The sequence below is a fragment of the Ixodes scapularis genome, unplaced genomic scaffold (assembly GCF_016920785.2).
Source record: "Ixodes scapularis isolate PalLabHiFi unplaced genomic scaffold, ASM1692078v2 PGA_scaffold1__304_contigs__length_218370807, whole genome shotgun sequence".
In the NCBI taxonomy this organism is placed as follows: Eukaryota; Metazoa; Arthropoda; class Arachnida; order Ixodida; family Ixodidae; genus Ixodes; species Ixodes scapularis.
Window position 1 is genome coordinate 15,320,136 of NW_024609846.1, and position 22,847 is coordinate 15,342,982.

Consider the following 22,847-nt stretch of genomic DNA (forward strand, 5'->3'; position numbering starts at 1 on the left):
TGTAACGGGAACGCGTTCCAAAAATCAGAAGGAACGAGGAACGAGCTTCCGTTCCTTTTTTTTAGGAAAATGTACAACACTGATTCCAGGGAAGGGACCGCGGTCAATCCTTGATGGAACGTTTCTTAAACCCATTGAGGACTCTTCGTCCGGAACCACTACCTTCAAGGCGAAGTGCCAAGCCTGCGGCAAAGTAATTTCGGGACCGAAAAAGAAAAAAGTTGCACTTTAAACTTAGTTTCATCCAGGGATGGGCAGTATTTCAAATTGAAGTATTTGAAATACGTATTTCAAATATATCGTGTATTTTGCATTTGTATTAAAATACAAATTGGGTAATGTATTTGACGTGTGTATTTATATACTAAAACGTGGGTATTCAAATACAATTATAATTAAATGCAATTTTGTGGGCGAAAATACATCCCTCAAATTTATTGTCACGACTGATTTTGCTCATCCTAAGGCGTGTCCCTGCTGTGAAGCGCGTCTTTCTAAAGTACAATACGAACTTATGTTCGCCTGCCGCCGTAGAGAGCGTATTTTCCCTTGGCAGCATTATTCTGCGCACCAACAGGGGTCGTCTTAGCGACATGTTGTTCGAATAGCTTCTGCCGCTGAAGTCGTACTAGTCGAAACTTCACAGATTAGCACCCACCAAAATTACACTGTACTGAGAAGATCTCCTCTTTAATGTTGCACTTTCCTCTATTACGTTAAATAAATGTTATTGCCAAAGTTACAATTCTTGTTTTTATGCACGTAGTTGTAAGATACAGTCTCCATCCTTTATTCGGCCATGGGGCTTTTTTTTTTCTCCTCATCTTTATTTTAATGGCACTGTCCAGAGCAGGAAGAAAACTACGTTCTGCACCGAAAGCAGTGTCTCTCAATCAAGCACAAGCGTTTTGTGACTTTGTGATTACGGTGCTAGTCCAGGGCAACAATAGTGAAGAAATCGACGTTCACACGCAGACTGGCTAAATAAGTGCCTGTGAAAACTTGTGATGCTTTCCAGCCTGATTTCCATCCATATTTTTGCCTGGAACATTCTAAATGCGCGGGTCGTCGAGATGTTTGGTAACTGGTGCGAGTTGCAACAATAAAAAATTCTCTAGCTAGTGCTGCGCGTCTTGGTTGTCTCGGTTCCTTGTTGGTCTATACCAAAATGTAATCGACAAAAAAGCTGCTTGAAGCTCTGTAATTTTTTCACCTATTATGTTCAAACTGATTACATTTTTTTGTGATTATATTTCTCTTACGTTGCTAGAGCCTCGCACACTAACTCCCGAGTGTGCGATGCAAAATTAAAATGAGATACCCAGAAACCCGTTGCAGGTGCCCTGAAGTCGCTGACGCAAACTTGAGGAATGTATTTGGAAAATTATTTGGAGGAGTGCAACTACATATGGTTGTATTTGTATCTTGTACTCGAATGCTCTTTTGGAAATGTAATTAGATTCGTAATTAAATACATTTTTGACGAAGTATTTTGTATTTTTATTTCGATACATATTTGCATGTATTTTGCCCATCCCTGGTTTCATCTCAGTTTTTGTCTGAAAAATTTGAAAAGTGTATTGCATTATCAGTATTTATATTTCTGCCCTCCCTAAAATGTATTCTTGTATTTGTATTTCCAAAGACTTTTTGCCTCTTTTTTAAAACGTATTTCCGATGGGTATCGTGATACATTTTTACATATATATTTTGAGACTTGAGTATCAGTATCTTAGCAGCTATTTTCATCTATCCCAGTATTTGCATTTCCAAATACATTTTTGAATATTTCTGCCCAACCCTGCAACGTAATGCAGCTGTCAAGTGACACTTTTAACGTTTAGGAATTAGAGAAATGGAATGGAACGATTCAGCCATTCCAGGAGTGGAAATGGGCCCAGTGTCCCGATTCCGAGGAGTTGAAAGGAATGGAATTATCGAAAACTCTAATTCCCCGGAATGGAATTGGAATGGAATGGGGGTGCCCATTCCGCAACACAGCTCGCGATCTATGCTCCAGGCGATCACTCTTGAATCGCTTCCCAGGAAACGAATAACAGTTTTCGGCGGACACATATTTTTGTTTAATACGACGCTGTGGAATAACACTGCACGCAACAATACCCAATACACCCCTGCCCTTTTGCCTTCGGTATAGATTACGAAGCGCCAGGCCAGCACGAGAAGAGCACCAGACTCCCGCGTCGTCTGCTCAGCGTGCCCTTAATTCACTTGTTTCGGCGCGCCTCGCCAGGGGGAGGAGTCGCGCTGTGTATGCGTGGCGAAACTACAGGGTACCACAAAAGAGAAATTACATATTCTTCTTTTCTTCGAAAAGAAACTAGGCATCGCCGAACGCACATGTTCCGCCCAAAGGTAGCGCTAGAGGTCACAACCAGATGCCAAAGTTTCAGCTTGATCCGATGCCTTATTCAAAAGTTATAAGTGATTTTCTGAAACATTCGATGGGAAAATGGAGCCCATTTCTCCCGTTTTCGGTTTCTGCTGCCCATAGAGCCCCATGTATTCAAAAACTCCGTCGGCCCCCTTTTTCCCACTGAAATTTTCAGAAAATCACTTATAATTTTTTATTAAGTTATCGGATCGCACTGAAACTTCTCTGGTAGCGACCTCTATCGCCACCTTTGGGCGGAGAATGAGCGTTCGGCGATGCCTAGTTTATGTTTGCTGTAAAAAAGAAAGTGTAATTTTTTTTGTGACACCCTGTAGAGGCGGACAGCCCTATCGAAACTGACGTAAAGAAAACAGTGGGGCGTTTTGTTTCAAACACCCGAACTCCGCCGTGCTTTGGCTTTGGCACGCGTGATCGAGGTGCACGTGACGCCTACGCGCATCGGGGCTAGGAAGCTGGAGTTGGCACAACTGAAGCTTCTCCCTGCCGTTCTTAGCTTGTCCATGACCATCGAGTCAGATGTAGAAAGGAGATGGCGATATCAGGTAGCAATGCAGCCGTCTGCGTTTCTTATGTACCATTTCACACCCTCTCCGTTATTTTCTGTTAATGGGGTTTTCAGGAAGCTTTCGTTCATCCTTGGAAACGGGTACTGTCTTGCCCAGGAGTCTCAAGTTATGTTTTCGGCCATTTTGGTTATATCTTTGTACGTTTAATAAGCAAAATCACAGAGCCAACCCTGAAGGGGATGGGGCTTTTCTAGACGCCTTTTACCTTATCCTTCTATACTTTTATCAAAATTAAATAGTTATTTTTATATTAATATTTGATTCATCTGAAATTGGGCAAAAGAAAAGCTCTCGAGCATTAGTGTTGCATTTCGTTTTCAGAGATTTTATTAAATTCAAAAATATACGAAAGAGTCAGACGAAGAGGACGAATAGGACAAACATCTTTCGATGTTTGTCCGAAAGATGTTTCTCCTGTCCGTCCTCTTCGTCTGACTCTTTCGTATATTTTTTGAATTTATTACCGACGCGCTCAATCCAAGTTTATTTTATTAAACATATTTTTTGTTCAAGAAGACCCTCTTGAGTAATGCTTCTTATGACTAAAGGCCTTTGAGAGACTAGGCGCAATGGGGTTGTACTGGGGCAATGTTAAAAAAAGTATATATATATATATATATATATATATATATATATATATATATATATATACCACGGGCATGGTGGCGGGAGGCCGAAGGCGTAGGTATATAACTGAGTAGAAAACAAGCCTTAGTGAAAACAGCAACAACGGACGATTTAATCTTCGACGTTTCGGCCGGAGTCCGGCCTTCGTCAGGAACGAAGGCCGCACTCCGGCCGAAACGTCGAAGATTAAATCGTCCGTTGTTGCTGTTTTCACTAAGGGTTTTTTCTTCTCAGTTATACATATATATATATATATATATATATATATATATATATATATATATATATGTATATATATATATTACCGCTTTTAGAAGATAATATTTCATTCAAACTTTGCTCGTTCTTTCTCCGAGTTTCAGTCTACACTAGGCTCAAATAAACTTTTAGACGAACCATTTTTTTTGTTTTCGTTTTGAAAAATGACGATTTTCAATATATTCAATTCTAGCAAGACAATATATTAAAAAAATCGCTTTTAAATTTGTTTGCTATATTTGTTCGTTTGTTGCGTGAATTCTTGGCTATTTATAGACAATTTCCAGCAGCTGTTCATGTGCACCGCCGTAACCTACCGTCAATTCAAGAACGCAGCTCATAGGCGCCCGTTTCCGCTTTAAGTGCCATCGCTGTCGGCGTCGCCGTCGCCGTCGGCCTCACTGTCTCACTAAATTTAGTGGCAAATTGAATTGGTGTTAACGTCTTTGGTTTTTATTTTCCAAACAGATTTAGCGGGGAACTGTAGGAGGGGGGGAGGGTACGGAGGAGGAAAAGGGAAGGTACGCAGAGGGAGGAGGGGAGGGTAAGGAGGTGAAGGAGGGAAGAGGAGAGGAGGAGGAGAAGGGGAGAGGAGGAGGATGAGAAAAGAAGGAGGAGAAATGAAGGGGAGGAGGAGCAGCAGAGGAGGATGGAAGGGGGAGTTATGAAGGAGAGGAGGGTAGGAGAAGGAGAGGGCGTGTACGAAAAGGAGGGGCGTACCCTCACTTCCTCCTCCTCAAGAGCTGCGCTTTAATTCCGAATTACAAAAATTTGTAAACGTCTTTCACTTTTTCTTTCCCTTTTCTCCGTTTACTTCACTTCATCACTGCCATAGCAGGTGAGGTAATTGTCATTTTATATTCTACTCTGTCCTTCTCCCCAGCATTCGCCCTTGTGGAGACTTGTCAACGACGCTTTCAGTGACACGGAATCTCGTTAAGACAAGGAAAGGTCAGCAATGGCGGCTGTAATCTGGCGCGTATATAAAGTGTCTGTTACCCTTGATGATAAATCTTTAGACCCACCTTATGATTTCTATTTTTATAAATGAGTTTTTTTCTATATGTTCACTTTTTTGCGTTTATTTAGAAATTAATTATTAATTAAATATTTAATATGAAATAATTATTAATTAATTAATTAACCTAATTATTTGTAATTCACCAAATTAAATCCGTACAAAATCGTGGCGCACGTTTTATTTTGCCTAATTTCTCGCGTTTTTCCAGTGTATCATCCATGAAACTAACTTTACATCTTCCAAATCTTTCATTGCGTAAAATATAATCTCGTTTGTCATTATTTCCCAAAATGTATCATCACAACCATCATCTAAGTGAAGAGCTTTTTTCTGAACCATCGTATGTATCCCATCGAAATGATCATCACCATAAAGTCAACGTTCCTTTCAGTCGCATGAAGCTCTTTTTTTATTTTTTTATCCCAAGAACTACTAATGACTGGAACCACCTGCCCACTTCCATCGCCACAATCACAGGCGCTCCTGCATTCAAGTCTGCCATTGAAAACTATTATGTTAACTAATATGTCTTGAATTCTATTTTTTGTGCTTTTGTTTTTCCCCCACTCCCATCTGTAATGCCATGTGTCTTTGAAGGTATTGAAATAAATAAATAAATAAATAAATAAACAGTAAGAAGTAATATATCAACACACTTTTTTTAAATTATGCCTTGCTTTCCTTACTACGAGCACAGATCAGTTTTTTTTTATATATTGGCGTGTTGTTTAATATAACAGGTGAATATCAACATTTTGGGCCGTTTTGAACGAATCTGCTTCCGTAAGAACACTTGAAAATGCGTGACAAAACACGCTGGATAATTTAGTAGAATATATAAACTTACTAACGCGGTATTTATTTTGCACTCTCGTTTGAAGCTTTCTGTAAAGAAATAGGGCTTTTACTCCGTTTGGGCCTCTTTTTCATAACATTCAAAGTGTCATAAAATGAAATGTGGCAAAATATCTTGGAAACGGTATGTTTACATCGCCAATATCAACTAGGGTTCTGAGCTTTAGGATAAATCCGAAAAATTACGAAAACCTCCCGCCAGTAAATTTTAGGTCAGTTCGGATGTCTTTACGGTAAACACCAAACATAAATATGCCAGTGCCCCCACGCAAAATAAAAACGTATTTTACAATTAGGGTTGATCAGCACATATGGTCAATGGTCCTGGGAAAAGGCCACCGCAGTCAACTTTCTAATCTCGGACCATTGTAAAGAGCAGTCTTTCGGATTACATCGTCAAGGTTCATTCAGGATAACATGTCATTGTACTTTTAGGTCGCGTCAAAAGCCACTGTTTTGGTTTTTAGTTTGGGGCATCATATCTTTGTTTTAGAGGAAGGAGAGGTGGGGGAGGGGAGGTGCTTTTGTAACATTGATTCCCGTGCACAATAGTGATTGCCCAAAATGGGCAAAAAGGGCAGTTGAAATTTCTCTTTTACATACTTTATCACTTCACCATGGTCGGCCACGAGGTAGGTTGATGGAATATAGGGTGGGATGAATGCGAGCTTGTCAGCAACGACTTCCAGTAGTTTATTGCCTTTAAGGCATCGAGGTTTATCAAAGCAACACTTGTGTGCAACTCTTGTCGTTCTACTAATTAGTAAGAGCCATGGCACGAGCGCTAAATTCAGCTGAGAATATATTAGGTGGCAAATGTCTTCCGGTATGTATAGACGATTTTCTCGTTTTGTTAGATGCCGATGCCTTGTCCTTTCTTTCGGCAATGGCTCAAGTTTAAGGCATTTTTAGTGATTGTCTTTCGCCACTTGTTTTGACTCATGAGGTGCATGAGGCAGGATGCTTCCGATTCTTGGATTTGATTTTAACTATTTGTCCAGGACATGTTTGTGGGGGCTATGAACCGCGTGCTGGAAAGCCGCTGTTGCCCTTCGAGTCCGCTCACTCAAACATTGTTAAGCGGCCAATTGCGAGGACTTGCTATACTTATGCGCTGCGGAGGTATTGTTATCCCAAAATCCAACATAGCTGTGACAGGAAAACAACACCTCGCAGTTCCTGGATTCCCCTCCCACGTGTTAACAGCGGTCGCCGAGTCTCTGCTCAAAGATATCAATGGCAGTGACAAGTGAAGAAGAGGTCAACAGATGAAAGGGAAAGAAGGAAGTTCGTTCTCATTTCCTTTATTCACGGCTTGGCCCACAACCTAAAACGCATTGCGGGCAGGTGCGAAGTCGACGTTTTATTCTCCGGACAAGTTGTCCAGGTTGTGCGGAGCTGTTAACCCCTCTTCGAAAGAGGCTTGCAACATGAGGCATCGGGATCGCTTCGTCGCGTGTTCTGAGGGGGTGGTTTATTCTCTCCCTCTAACGTGTGGCAAGCACCAGACGCTGTCTCAATCACAGGTTATGAGAGCGCGCTTACAGTGTCTCCCCAACCATGTCTGGTCATGTGGCCCTTCATTGCCGCGACTGTGGTTGCGTACCCGACTTTGAACGGTGTGAGGTTGTTAAGCGCAACAGGGACCAGCTTACTCGTGAAAATCTGGAGGCTGTTGAGATAGCGAGGTTGGACGCTGCACGTGTAAGTGATCCATCTGTGGCCCTATCTGGCAAAGAATTTTCTAGTTCTCTGGCTTGTTTTTTTAACACGTGCTCTGTACAGCTGTGAAATAGCGTCTTCTTATTTTTTTTTTTGTTGGTGATGCATCCGGTGGGCGGAACTCGTCCTTAAGTTTCTTTTCTTTTGTTCGTGAAAACGCAAATATATATTGCAGTATTGCGTTCAATAAACTCATGTGTAAGTCAGCACTGCGTTCGTGTTACTTCTTCGTCTAGTCCTCGTGTATTCGCGCTGTTTTTAACTCTTAGGTATTATTTCATACTAGAGTGTTTTGTTTATTTTTTATTTTTTTTACCTAGCATACCCTTGCACCCAAATATTACTTGGGTATTTATTTATGTTTAATGGGAATCACCGCGAAATTAAATTGTGACTTTTAGAGAAATGGAAATAAATCAAAAATAAACTTCGGTAAACTCCGAATTTTTGGCTACAAATAAACGACAAAAAACACCCTCCGAAGTTCAGGAAAAATAAACTCTGAAAATACAAAATCCTACCGGAAGCACATACAAGTCTATTTTCTTATTTTAAACCGATCGGTGAGGTTCAAATTAAGGCCTGGACCGTCTGGCGTGGAGTGACCCTATAGGCCAACGAGCCCCTTGCAAACAAGCCCCGACCAAGTGTGGGCACAGCCGCAGTTGCCGCACGAGGTGTTGGCACCACGCCAGCGCAGAAACCGGATTCGCGCGAAGTAGAGCTCTGCGCATGCGCCGTGTCATTACCTGGGGCGAGACGCCAAGGTCGCGAGTTAGGGTACACAAATTAAAGTGCAACTTAGATATGCACCAACTTTTTTAGTAAAACAATCCGTTTATGGAGGGGGGGGGGGGGAAGTGGAGTGCGATTTATATTTTATATTTTCTCTCAAAACGACCGTTTAAAGGGGGTGCTACTACTATGAAGTTGCGACATATACACGGAAACAATTGCCACTTCATTTTAAAAGAAAGAGTGACCACTTATCCAATTATATGTTGGCTTAAGAGCGCAGTTACGAAAACTGGTTATTTTTTAGTTTTTACAGGTATTAAAATTGAGAAGTGTTCCGTAAAGGATTAGGTAATCGCAGCCCGAAATCTTGTCTGCCTCGTCTGCGTACGGTCTTAATCGAAGTTACCGGGAACGGCGTACACTTGTCATCAGACGCTATCAGAGCATTCGGCATGGCAAGGCTGGAATGTAGTTATTCGGATAGCCTGCAGTTCCACACACTAAACATCGTAGAACCCATAATCATCTAAGAATGGTGTAAGCAAGGTGTACGTTAAGAAAATCACCCTTTTTACACCATTTTTACATGATTTCTGAATATCGGGGCGTGTAAAAAGGGTGTGCTGATGTTTTACTTCCCTTACACGCCCTTTTTACGCCCCACTTATAGCGATAGTGTCTGAAATCGTGTAAAAAGGCTGTATGGGCGAATTTGACGCCCTTCATCTACACGGTGGGAAAGGGGCGTAATGGCGATGCTCTCAAATACACCCATGATTTCACAGCCGTTCACGTTTATTGCTTTGATGAAACTATTGCTGATGTACGGTGGTACAAACATCGAGTGTAATTAATCACCACACGAAGTCGCGTATAATTCGGAAGTGCTAGAGAATAGTTTTTGCAACTCCGATTGAAATCTCCGTCCGACAAGAGCCGCAAATTACGTCTCGAGTGTGCATCAATTTCATCAGTTCAACTTTGATTTTAAAAATAAAAGCATCTTCGCTCGCAAAAAACTGAAATACGACATTTAAATATAGAATCCAGGCAGTAGATAGCAGAAAGTATAAAACAGAGAGAGGACGAAACACAGAAGAGTTCATCCTCTCTCTGTTTTATACTTTCTGTTATCTAGTACATCTTAGCAACACGCTCGTTAGGAATATTATAATCCAGGCAGTACGCAGTATTGCGCCGATATGGAATCAAATCGGAAGGATTGTTTCGATACCATTTTGGTCCAGCCAATATCTGCGAAAGATGGCATGGGCCCCGCAGGCGCCATCCTGACGCATGAGTGTCAAGAATGTCCTGCGTGAATCGGCTCTGCCGGCGAAGTATTTTTATTTAGTGACTGCCTTAAATCCGAAGTTAAAAAAAAAAAAAAAAAACAGAACAAGATCAAGCAAACCGAAATATGTTTAGTTTTAACTTGATAAATACCTTCTGCGCTGAAGCCTTGAACAAACTGTGGCGCCCTAATTTCGGGCATTACAAACTCACCTGACTGGGCCTCGCACTACATTTGGCACCTTCACTGAGATATTATTATTGTGTGTAGCTATGAAGAAACGAGGTCGCAAGACAATCGAATTTTCCGGATTCATGAGACCCCCGCTAGGGTACGCAACTCTTATCTCTGGGAGGCGACACCAAAATATCTAGCCTCCCGACGTTTTTCTTTTTTTTTTTCCTCGGTTCTTCTTTTGGTACGCGTGAAACCGCGTCTCTTATTGTTCATGCTGTCAGCATCTTCGTTGCGACCCGTACTTCGACGGCGCTTAAATTTGTTTTTTTGTATTTATTTTGTGATCTCGCGGTTCGCACCAGAGCACGCACTTCTACATGTGTGGCAGTTTGAGACGCTCAAGGTTGTACTATAAGCCTCCACAGCTTATTTTGAGTCTTCGTGTGACTGTGAGCGAGTGCGAATGCCGCTTGTAGCAAATCAGAGGGGTGGCGCGAAACCCGTGACCGCTCTCCGTAGGACAAAAACGCTTGGACAAAAATTTGTCACGTGACTCGCTCTAACGCGCTGATGGGCTAATGGGGCTGTAGTCTTTGCCGTATGCCAAGTTATGGTAAGTTGTAGGGGCAACGTAGGTCCGGTTTCTAAAAAGCGTCCGTCAGTGTTCTCCTGTTTTTCGTGCGTTGCAGTCGCGGCCGTGAGTTTTCGTCGTGAACGGCCGGAATACATCCATGCCAACTTTTCGGTATTGGTCGTTTATTTTGTTCGAGTCCATGGAATTATTGTGCTGTGCTTGTTCGACGCGTTTCGACAAAGAGCTGCTCATCGGCGGCCGCGAGACTTCCGTTGATTGTGAACGACCGCCTACATCCTCGACAATGCGTTTGTGGATTGTTGTGTGCCGCCCGAATCGGATTATTCATCTACCACGGATTACATGAGACCGCAGTTTTATTTGTAAGTACTCTGCAAGCATGCTTGCGATAGTAGTCCTGCTTCCGTCTCAATAGACCATTTTACTGTTTACAGGCGTGAACTGCCGCTTGCGTCCCAAGCAACTCTCGTTTGTTCCGTGTTTGCAAGCCTGTCAGTTTGGCTTACGTCACCAGTGTTAGAAAGGAGATATGCCACAAGAAAAGTAAAGTTGGAGATTTAACTAGGGCCTTCGGTTGTAGAATTTAAAGGGGTTATGAACCGATATCCGGTTGGAATGCTCATCACTTTACACGCACGGACGCACGCCACTCGTTCAGAAGTGTCTTGGTCGTGGTGAAGTTGCGAGGATAAAAGGGAACTATTTCTTTCAGTCTCGCCTTCGCCAAGTGTGATGACGTGCGCGTGAACTTAGGTTTTCCCTTTGACAAGCTTGTAATTGCACGCACTTGGCCGCACAAACAAATTCATGACTGCGGCCAAATTACCTGCTTGCAATCGTATATAAAGATTTTAGTAAAACCTGAAAGAACCTTGATTGAAAAATAAAAAGTGAACCAGCATGTTTCAACTCATTTGCGCACATTTCTTCGTGCACCCTTTTGGGTTATTACACCCTATTTTATGGGCGTCGGTCATCGCGCCTCTTTTTTACTTTCATTTCTGGCGGTGGTACACCTAACCTAAAGGGCGTACTGCGCAGTCGTAACACCCTAATAAAAAGGTGTACAGTGGAATAACGCCGTCCTTTAGGGCTGTTAGGAATAATGCCCTTTTCTTAAGGTGTTTTGCTAAACCATTAAGGGTGTTAGTTATAGGACAAGCCATTTACACCAACAACGGTGTAATGATGCTTAGTGTGCATGATGGACTGGTAGGGTGTTCTGGTAGTGCCCGAGAACTCGCGTACTTATGTTCCCGCTAACGGTTATTGACATTAACATACCTCGTGTACAGTTCGACTTTTATAAACACACGTAATTCAATGTCAAATCCCGGAACTCAACGGGGGCACTCGAAACTTAATCCTTGTTTTGGAGAAAAAGGATATGGAGTAAATGTATACATACCAGTAGCAATGAGCAGCAGTTAAAACAAACTGGCGGCTTATTAGAACGCCACCACAAACGAATTTGTCGTCTGCAGTATACAGCGCAACCATCCACGGCCAGGAGCCCGGAGTCGCCTCGGTACCATTAATAATTCGCTCAGAAACGGTATCGGGCACTCCTCGTCGTCCACATATCTTCTTTAAATCATCTTTCTCGTTGTCTGTGTGTCTGGAGTATACACCTGCTGTACATGGCAAGTAGAAGATGAGCGTGTTTATATGAGGAGATCAAGGCGGTTTTAATTATTATTAATATTACTTAAAAATAGTTTGTAAAAGTTTGTTGGGCTGAGGTGGATCACTTCACTTACACTGCTTGCAAAGAAATTCAGCTGTACAGGAATAATCAAATGATTCAACGTCGACTAAACGAAAGAATTCCGAACAATATCACGAGACTCACCCAAAAAGGTTGACATCCCTTTCTTGAGAACTATAGTCACATTTTGATTAAATGCTTCCTGTCACATATATTTATATTATAAAATTTACGTATCTAGGTGCGGTTTGCAGAGATTTAACAAATAAACAAAGATAAAAGCGATAAATCATGAATCAGATTATTTTCTTCAGAAAAATCTTAAGCAAGTTATAGGTTTCTGAAATAAACGGAGAACAAATTACAGTAGAGAAAGATTTTGGTCGCGGTGTCACCATTAATTAATATCTCATAGCAGAACATTTTAAAAAGCCCCTGAAAAGAAAGAAACAAATGAACAGATTGGAGGAGACACGCGAGTCAAAAAATTATTTTACGCGAAAAAAGATATTTTAGAGTAATATTGACGGCGCTAGGTGCGGTTGTGTCGGCAGTCACCTCCTTTCCACTTTTTTTTTTTCTCGCGGCATTTCGGGCGAGTGGAGGAGAGGTGGATCGGCTTCGCCTTCATGACCGAGATGGTCATTCCGGAATTACTCGTGACGTCATGGACTTCGAGCGCAGAATTTCAAATAAATCTCTCTCCGTCAATATGGCTCTAAAATATTTTTTTCATAAAGTTTATTTGTTGTCACGCGTGTACGAACCAGACTGTTAAACATTTTCTTTTTCTTTTCAAAGGCCGTGTAGCCCTGTAAGGAAGTGTAGATGTGGACAAAAATAGGTTGGTCACACTGTGCTATCAAGTGCGTATTCTATTCCTGAGACCTTTCTAAGTACGCTATTTTCTTCGTGGAAACATTACTTTCTAATACGTGCCCATCTAGGCACTCTAAATATATTTTCTTTTCATTTCAGCCTTTTGTTTTTAGAAGCCCCATTACAAAGGCCACAATAAATAAATGTGGTACAAATGAGCACACTGTTTCAGAGCTGTGATTCTGTTCAAATTAACGTAAGAGCGTTGTACGACTCACTTATGCCCGAGTCCCACTAGAGCGAAAAACAGAAACAAAAGAGAGCGACAAGTCTCAAACACAGATAGTATGCTCACGGTGGTACCTTTGGCAGGCGTTTAGTCGTTCGGTGCTCGCGAAGTAAGCACGAGTGAATGCAAGCCTTCCAAAGACACCCTCGCGTGCATGGTGCTCGTGTTTGAGCATAGCCACATCCATTCTACAAAGCCTGTCAAATAGCGAAATACTCTAAATTGAGGCCTGTCGTTGTTTGTTGCTCTGGTGAAACTCGGGCGTCACAAATCCGAGTTGGACAGGATACAAACTCGCAACGCATTTTGAGGTGCACTCAAATTACTTTCAATAGGCATTGTCTTGAATAGAACACGAACCAATTTCGAGATGTAAACTAACTATCATTGAAAATCGTTGACAAGCTGAGAAGCAAGTGATGAAGTTATATTTTTTTTTTAATATTAACGAATAATATGGTCCCCTCGCTTAGATCTTGCTGAGTAAAAATCTAATTCTGCGGTGATCCCTCTAGGAGCCCTTCACCACCTACACAAACGACTTCCCCTGGGAAACCTAGCTGCCATAAGTTTAGTTCACTTCCCACGGATCTCGATTATAAAACAGAATTAGAGAATGTAGGCGAAGAAGTCCTGGAATAATTATGGAATAATTAAAACTTGATTTAGGCATGACACCTGCTGTCTCATTGTCTGTGGGCAGGCCCGCTTCATAAACCGTTCGCATATGACTGCACAGAGGTGTGGCTTCTATAACCCAAGAAACGCGCAAATCATTCTCAAGGTTGCCCCTCCTTTTAATTGTCTTCGTGCTCAGTCGACCTCCGTGTTATCGCCAGAAAAAAATGCTTTATTTATATTGATACTACGGATAAAGTCATAAACGCAGAGCGTGTTTACGCGCAATTCTTCGGTGTTTGTGATTGACATTGCAGTTTCTTATTTCTTTGGTTATTTCATGTTATTTTATTTCACCTCTCGTTTTCATGTGGTTGTGGGCACGTCTTTTATTTTTCGCTTTTTAAAAATTTCAATGAACTGTTCGAATGTAGACAAAATACCACCGAAAGCCGGTGCTCGCGTTGAAACAGTTAGTACACACCACCGTAGTAGAGACAAAGTCGCCTAGCTTTGCGTCTATGGGAAGTCTAGGGCAGTGGTGAATACAGAAGCTCGCCTGCCCTCTCACAGTTATTTCGTAGAGATTAGTTTTTATACTTTTTTTAGAAATATGCATGGTCGTCAACGCAACAGCGTAATCATATAATTAACGACAAAATGGTAACGAGTAATTGGGTTAATATTTAAATGAAGACCTGGTCCCACTTAAAATATAAAACAGGTTATCCCAATGTCTTTGAATTTAAGATCACTTAATGATTAAAATAAGAACACTGCATACCATTCCGTGATTTTCGCGCCTAACGGTATTGATGAGGGAAACATTACAAATATTATTTTTATATCTGACATTCCTCACTAATTTTACATGTATGTAGCAATTCAGTCGTTTTGTTCATCGCAGTATCTGTATACGAGAAGGAACTTTGCATTAAAATTAATGCTAACGGTTATCCGAGAACTTGATGTCAGATTTTCGACTGATACTCAAACTGCACATTCACTTAATGAGCAACGTGCAGAATATACGAAATAAAGCGAAGAAGGGGAAACTCATAACAAATATACGTTTAAAATTATGTCTTTCTGCGTTTGTATATGAATGTCGAAAGAATTTTTTTTTTTTTTTTAATTTTCTCCGTTTTTTTCTTTACTCTGTACTGCAGGTGGAGCAGGTGGAGGATCTTAGTACAGGATACACAAATGTGTATCCTGTAATTTTGCAGCTAAGCATTTGCTAGGCAGCCAACTTCAGGTCTGAGCGTACACATTTTATTGAACAACACGGAAGTTTGTTGCGAACTCAAATGTCGAAGGGCAAGCACAAGTATGAAAGGATCAACCCTTAGACCTTTTCGCTTTAATCTTAGTTCTGTGCTAAAACTACGCGTAATGTTTGTTTGTTTGTTTTTCTTTTCTTTTCAATACCGCACATTTGCCGCAAACCTTGTCTTCCAGAACATCCGTCGTGCTCGAAGCAGATTTCTCATTCCGTAACGCCATCGCTTCCATCTTCAGCGTCTAAATAAATCACGTACGGTGAATGGGGCGCGTCCTGCGCTTACTTTTTTGCGCGATTTGTTTGCGCCGGTGATTTCAAACAGACAAAAACAACGAGAGCCATGACAATGCACATTTGGCGCTGCACGCCTCGATCCATCGGGTCGTAGTGTTGGCTGGGTTGGGGCTAAATGTAAAATCTAGCAAAAGGTAATATTTTCAGTCTGGTGAGTTAGGGATTACCGGATAGCGATTGTACTTTGCATGTTGTAGATATTAGCAAGTGACTCATCGAAAGAGACCCTTGAATTATCGGCGGAACATTCTGAATCTTTCTGACTTTGGGGGAGGTTTAATTACTCAAAAAAATATTCTAGGTACTGTCGTGAGCAAAAGTCTGGATAACACGGGAGCGCCGACCGAATTGCATCGCCGCGCCGTCAGGGAGCGCAGCGATGCAATTCGGTCGGCGCTCCCGTGTTATCCAGACTTTTGCTCACGACAGTACATTTTGCTCAGAGTTTATGAACTAAGGCCCCCGGGCAATCATTTCTTACTTTTTCGCAATTCTAGATTGCGTTTATATTTTTGAGGAATTAGAGTGTTTTGGTCATTGATCGTGAGAGGTAATGTTTACTTACCGAAAAATGTGCTGAGAAGAAGCATGAAACCGAGTTGGCGTGAGCTCATATTCCCTACCCAAAAGACGATAACACGCCGTTTTCGTTTTTGGGTGTTTAAAGAAGGTTATTTATTATATCTAAGCTATCGATGAATGAGAAAAACCTCTGGCTACAGTTACGTACAGTTATGCAGATACTAAAAGCCTCTCGCGAGTGGGCCTTTGTTTTTTTATAAGCTCTTGACATTTGGCACACGTCCGAGCGAGCGCTGACGTCAGGACTCGCCCATCCCGAGCAGATGGCAGGGAGCCTATCAACGCAAACTAGCGCTGACGTCTTCGACTATTGGCCGAAAGCGGGCTGGGCGTGTTCCAGGGTGTCTTCAGAAATTCGAATGTGACCAACCAGTAGCCGGAAATAATACACTGGCGGTGGTCGCGAGAAAGAAACCTGATAAGTCCATCAGAGTAATTCTCGGTGACTGAAAGTATGGTACACGTGATGTTTCAATCACCCTCATCCCAAATGATGGTGGAAGAGTGCGACTAGCGTTACGATCGACATAATCCTTACGCCAAGCGCCGAGGGCCGGGAATCTGCCGTCCGAGCGGTCACACTCTGTCCGAGCAAAACAGAGTTGTGCGGCGCATACGTTTCTTACATCTTTCTGCATGATTATGATCGAAACAACGCGTGCACCCAATTTTCAACCAGGAACATTTACTACACTTCACTCTTACGCGCTTATAAAAACCATTTACGAACATATACCTTCGGATCAGAACTGTTTCTCGCTACCACCGCTAGAGGATTCTTTTCGGCTTCGGGTTGGTCATGAAAGCATGCCAAGCCCCCTTCGGTGTCAGGAGCATGCCCTGGCTCTGCCCACGCCTCCCATTGACCAAACTCAATTCTATACACGGCTCTGTCGCGACCCAGAGCCGTGTATTGAGAGAGTTTGGTCAATGGGAGGCGCTGGCAGAGTCAGGGCGTGCGGCAGAGTCGGAAAGAGGGCTTGGCATCCTCTCTTGACCAACCAGAAGCCGAAAAGAATCCCCTAGCGGTGGTAGCGGCAAACAGTTCTGATCAAAAGTCTATGTTCGTATATGGTTTTAATAAACGCGTAAGAGTGAAGTATAGTAACTCTTCGTGGTTGAAATTAGGGTGCACGTTTTGTTTTGATCATAATCATGCAGAAAGATGTAAGAAACGAATGCACCGCGCAACTCTGTTTTGCACGGACGTTCGGACGGCAGATTCCCGGCCCCGGGCGCTTGGCGTACGGATCATGTCGATCATTCCGCTAGTCGCACTCTTCCACCATCATTTTGGATTAACGTGATTGAAACACCACGTGTACCATATTTTCAGCCATTGAGAGTTACTCCAATGCAGTTATCAGGTTTGTTTCTCGCGACCACCGCCAGTGTATTATTTCCGGCTTCTGGTTGGTCACATTCGAATTTCTGAAGACGCCCTGGAAGACGCCCAGCCCGCTTTCGGCCAATGGCGCCTCCTCATTTGCCTCCTATACTTCTCAACGAATGGCCAAACTCTCAACATTTACGGCTCTGCCGCGACCCACTGATCTCTATGTCTATTTGCTAGATGTCGTTTAACTAGCTCCGCCTATGGACGAGAATGCCACCATGGTCGGTCATCTTTTTGGTAGAGTTATATTCTGTCTAGACATTATAGTAGTTTGGCGGACAGCGTTGTGGCAGCAGGGCGCCATACAAATAGCCGTGGTTCTTGTACACTATACGGCAGGAGATCGAACTATAGGGGGCGCTCTGACCCGTTTGTTTTCCCCACGCCCGGTGTTTACTCAACGCAAGGCCTGTGCACATGCCGACAGGCCTTATGGGCATGTCCGTGTCATCTTCTACAATAGAGCGAGGGGCACAGTTTAATATAAAAAACGCTAACAATCGCCCAAGCGACGTTAAGTGCCGGATCTATCAGAGAATGCCAGCTTGACCCACTTCGGCTTTTGTGCGGAGCTGAGACCGTGCATGCTGCATTGTTTATGCAGGTCGCAGTGAAAACAAAAGAGCCCCTCCTCCCCCTCACCGGAGAACACGAACTCCAGCCGAACGCTGACGCCACGTTCAGTTATGTCGGCCGAGCGCTGAGTCATTGTATTTGTTGTCCCCATCCGTGTAGTTGTAAAGCTAAACGCTTGGTGCGTCACAGTCTGTCCTCCTTCCCAATACCGTGGTTGATATTTTGTGATTGATTAAAGTTGTTCGACGAAGCAGATTATTGAAACCCAGCGTCAACGGTAGCCTTATCTTTGAGGACCCGGCGAAAGTTTTACGAAAGCGCAGAACTGGAGGAAAGCAGCGGAGATAGCATCGAAAGCAGACGCCTTAACGGGAATAGGGCCCTCCGCGGTTCGACATTGTTGGCAGGTGGTGGTGTAATGTCGTTGGTGCTGAAGTGTTATGCTCCAGAACCCTAGAATACGGATCAAGAGACACCGTGGATGTGCTCGCGATCATTTGGGGATTTCTCGCGACTGTATATATTCACCGGGGTCTCTCCGGAAACTTGTGTGCCGATGTGCACGTGAGTTATTTTTATATTTTTATACTATATATTCACCTGCGACGTTCTAAACAAAATTCATTTAAACAAAGAGAATTCTTCACGGCCTATTGATGACGGGGAACCCCTTTGCCGAAAAAGAACTATTGCCATAAGACATAAGAGGGGCCGGATATACCCAAAAGCGTGTGTGTTCCCCACCACCTCCCAAAGCGACTTTCGTTCCGAGCTGTGCAGGTTTTCCGCGGTGCAGTGATTTTGTGAAGCTTTCGCCAGGTCCTCAAAGATCAGGCTACCGTTCACGTTGGGTTTGAACATTATGTTTCGTTGAGCAATTTCCATCAAGCACGAAATATGACAAACGGCTATTTTTGTGGCTGGCTGCCACCACAACTGCCAGAACGCTGTCTGCCATAGATAGATGATAGTGGCTGTACCAGCTGTACCCTATCTAACGGGCGGTAGATTGCGCCACCCTAATCTTTGTTTCATCGCCTGTTCCTTTGTGACAATATACATTCTCGACGACATTCACTTCACGACGATGGGACGGAATCCGGCGTATTTTAGAGATTGTTTTGAAAAAAGATGTTCTTTTTTTTCGGCATTAAACCAATAAAGAAACGGAAATGTTTGTTCCATTCTTCACGCTGGACCCAACAGCTATTTTTTTAGAAGACCGGGAACATAGCCACGAATACTTTTTGAACTTCCCCCTTCGGAAGTAATTGCCCAAGTACGTCGAACGACCCGCGTAGCGAGCTGCTTGACGCACGCTTTCTTCATTGGTTTGCCGCCCAATCCGAGCGGGCTACGAGACCTGATATTTCCTGGTTCTCACAGCGGAAGATAATACAAAACGGGTAAGGATCCTTAACAGACAAATCGATGAAATCTTTCAAAAACGTTCGGCAAACTCCCAATGCACAATAAGTGGTTGGGAGTCGGGCTCACCAGGTTTCCACAGCTTAGAAGGGAGACATAAATTTCTGGCTGATAGGGGTCGTCCGGGTCGCAAAATGGGGCAGCCGCAAAGCTGTTTTTCTTTGAAGCACGTCGTGGCTCGAGCAACTTTAACGCCGATTGAAGCCGCGCACGAGAATTCTTTACTTCTAAAACGTCACAAATATGATGGGCTATACTCGTGTACGTCTCTGTGGGGCAATGACGACAAAGATATCAGGGGGGCGTGGGAAGAACTGACGTTTGTGCGATTCGCCAACTAGTGAAGACTCTTTGGTTTTGGTTTCAATTTGGGTTTTGGCGTGACTGGCACGCATTTGCTACTGTTCCTCCCTCCGTATGAGGATGCGGTTGAGGTTGCTGAGTCGCGATCGCCGAGTATGAAAGCATATTGGCGAATCTTTTCCAACGTTTCATTTGATTTTAAATAAAAACCAACGCTTTGACTGAAGCGCTAGGACAGCAAAACAATGTAATTTACATCGTGTAAAAATACCTCGAATTTTATTTCTCTTGTGACCGACACAGATATGCGACAACAATTTAAGAAATGCCGTGAATTTCATCAGCGCTGTACTGCATTGAGGTCATGAATGGGCAAACTCTTCTGTTGCTGAAAAATCAAACCGCCGGAGAGGTATACCAAAATATGAGCATGCACAGGCTACGGCGTGAATTCTATTTGGATCGCGTTCGGTTACCTCTAGGCCCACGAGGGAGGCGTCGGCGCACCTCAGCTCGGAACGCGTACAGCGAGAGCTCTCCCAGCAGACACCAGGGATCCCAACTGAAGTGTGGGACCTATTTGTAGTCATGCTAATTTGTACCTTTTAAGCTTTGCGTGTGGTGTGGTTCTTCTTTTTGTCTTGTGGGTTCATACGTGAAGACCGGTGTGGTTGTTTTTTTGACACATTAAATAAAAAAATTATTATTATTATTATTATTATTATTATTATTATTATTATTATTATTCTCACTCATCTACGTCGGTGACCTTGCTGCTGGTACATGGACATAGTGAAGGGTCCCGGTGCCCTCTGAATCACTTATGCGTGTTGCACATCACTTTCTTGGTTTGTTGGGACGACATTTGGCTGCCAAACATTGTGAAAATCCTATGGGGTGAAAAAAGGGCGAGCTTACAGGAGGTATTGACGATACGCAATACCGATGGTACCCGACTCACACGAAAAAGACACCATGTTTGTTTTGCACGGAACTAGAAGACCTCCGATGAACTTAAACCAAGAAAGCCCGAAAGGACTACAGCCCAGATGCTACACGTTTGGCTGAAACTGTCTAATATTGTGGTTAGATTTTAGAACTAGGGCTAAAATGACAATATTATATATACATTTTTTTATGCGTTAGGTTACGCCCAACACATTATTTTCGCTGAACTACATTCAGCGGCGTAGTAAACTGGCGTCATGCAGCTCTGTATCTTTGGTTTCAATGCAACATAAAATTGTCCGCGAGAATATGTACAGAGAGGCTGTGACATGCGCTGTGAAGCACAGAGCAGCAGGCAGTTATATCCGCCGTCGCAAATAATTACAGCGGGAATGTTATGTTTACTAATATATTCAACCCTTGAACCATTTAAAGCCCATGTCAAAAAACTAAATTAATAAAAAAAATCAAAAGTTTATGCAAAAAGAAAAAAAACAACGTTTTGCTGGGAATAACTAAGGTAAATCGTGCTTTCAGAAAGGCCGGTATAAAAGTAAGAAGAGCAATCGAGGGAGCCAGTGATTTGTATAGCCTGCATTCATGTACGTGGTTGCTTGCGCTACGTTTGTGCATGTTATCCCTGCATATAAATATGTACGTATTGCGTTGCATGTAACGAAATTACTTTTAATGTATTACTTTTATCAGTAATCGTTTAAGGTATTATTTACACATTTTATAAAAAATTGTAAAGTAATCGCATTAGTTATTTAGGTAAAGGAATGATTGTAATTCTTCGCGTTTTCATTTTTTTTACGTAAGAAAAAAGCGGAATATGAACACGAATAAAATTTGTTCAGTTTTGTTTTGCAAGATGAACATTCCCGGAATGACGTAATCACTAGCACTTATAAAGCGCAAAGCATGACAGTCTTCAGAAGATCGAACCCTTTCTTCAGTTCGCCTAACACCTAGATTCATTTTGTTTTGGCTGTTTTGTTTGCAAACTGCGGCTTGATCGCACGTAAGAAAGGGGGAATGTGCAGTGGTATAAAATTGCTGGGCTCTCGGTTCCAACAGTACTAGATAATCTCCCAATATCAAAACGTTCACTTCTAGAAACAAAAACTGTCTAAGCTCACGCGAGTTTGTAGAGAAAGTCTGTGTGGCGTCTATTATTTCTGTGGCTTCACTATTGCTCTGCTTTCGAACACATAGAGAGGATAATATCGAACGATTCCGCGCCTTCCAAAAGCTCGAGGCAATTAACAATGACCTCTTCGGGTAAAGTAACTACGAGAGTTAGTATAATGTCACAACAAGAGCGGAAGTGCCGTATTTCGCTGAAATACAGTTCAACGCCGAAATTTACTGAAAACGAGAGTAACTGGCAGGCTGCTCAAAATATGTTTGAACAACTCGATATTTTGGAAATACGAATGTTTAATTAATTTTGCACTATTTTTTTTACCTTTTTTTTAGAAGCTCAAAGTTGACCGCGTTCCTGTCAACCTTGCCGTGCGTCCGCCTTCTTGGGCCCTAATTATGGTAATATTTTTGTTGCGGCTTTCTTTTAATATTAGGGCACAACACCGGTAGAATAGGTATTTTGACGATTAATCTTTCGCGTTGTTTTTAGTCTCCTTAATCCAACTAATAAGAAAGAGAAATAAAAGTTGACGTCAACTTTTTTTTTAATTTTTATAGGAATCTTAAATAGTACATTCCCCACTTGGCTGTCATTGGTTGACTCAGTGAAGAGACGCTGCGGTGCCGTTTCCTAACCTGATATCTAGCTAAAGAACCCTGCAGAGTGGTACGGCCGACCCGTGCTACATTCGTTTTGGACTTCGTATTGATATTCTATTTGCTTACCCTAGGATCTAAAGTTCAAGTAACTGTGAGACAAACAGATTCCTCCTTGAAGTGAAGGTCACTTGTTTTTATGGAAGAGTAGTTGTAGGAGCGAATAGTTAAAAATTTGCGTTGAGTTATTTTTTATATAATTCCTTGCATGTTTTTAGTAACGTCTACAACCCTGCATGCTTGTGATGCGCTCAGCCGATTGATTGCGTGTGTAATAGTTGAGCAATATATAAAGTGAAGGAGATAAGACGCTAACTGCGCGAGCAAGGAAAATATTTTTGAGTCCTCTGAATTGGGTAATACCTTGCACGACCAAGCGTCTTGAGCTAAGTGGCAACTATACATTCTACAGCATTTCCTATTCGATTCTAAGCCAATGTAGTGGTTTCTACGTGGTCTCGTGGATGAGACTATTTCCAGTTTACTAACGTCCTTGGTTAGTGAATGTTAAGTGCACAACTTTCAC

The 22,847-nt window shown here is 42.5% G+C and overlaps 1 protein-coding gene across 1 annotated transcript in view; it reads right to left on the reverse strand.

Annotated features, from left to right (window-relative positions):
• Positions 1–15,896, reverse strand: part of LOC120841180 (enteropeptidase-like) — a 34,542-nt gene extending 18,646 nt beyond the window's left edge. Inside the window, exons 1-2 of the mRNA XM_040212042.1 lie at positions 15,848–15,896; positions 11,678–11,903 (exon numbers count right to left, since the gene is read on the reverse strand). Of these exons, the coding sequence (XP_040067976.1) occupies positions 11,678–11,903; positions 15,848–15,896 (275 nt within the window). The remainder of the gene's footprint in view (positions 1–11,677; positions 11,904–15,847) is intronic.
• Positions 15,897–22,847: the final 6,951 nt, after the last annotated feature.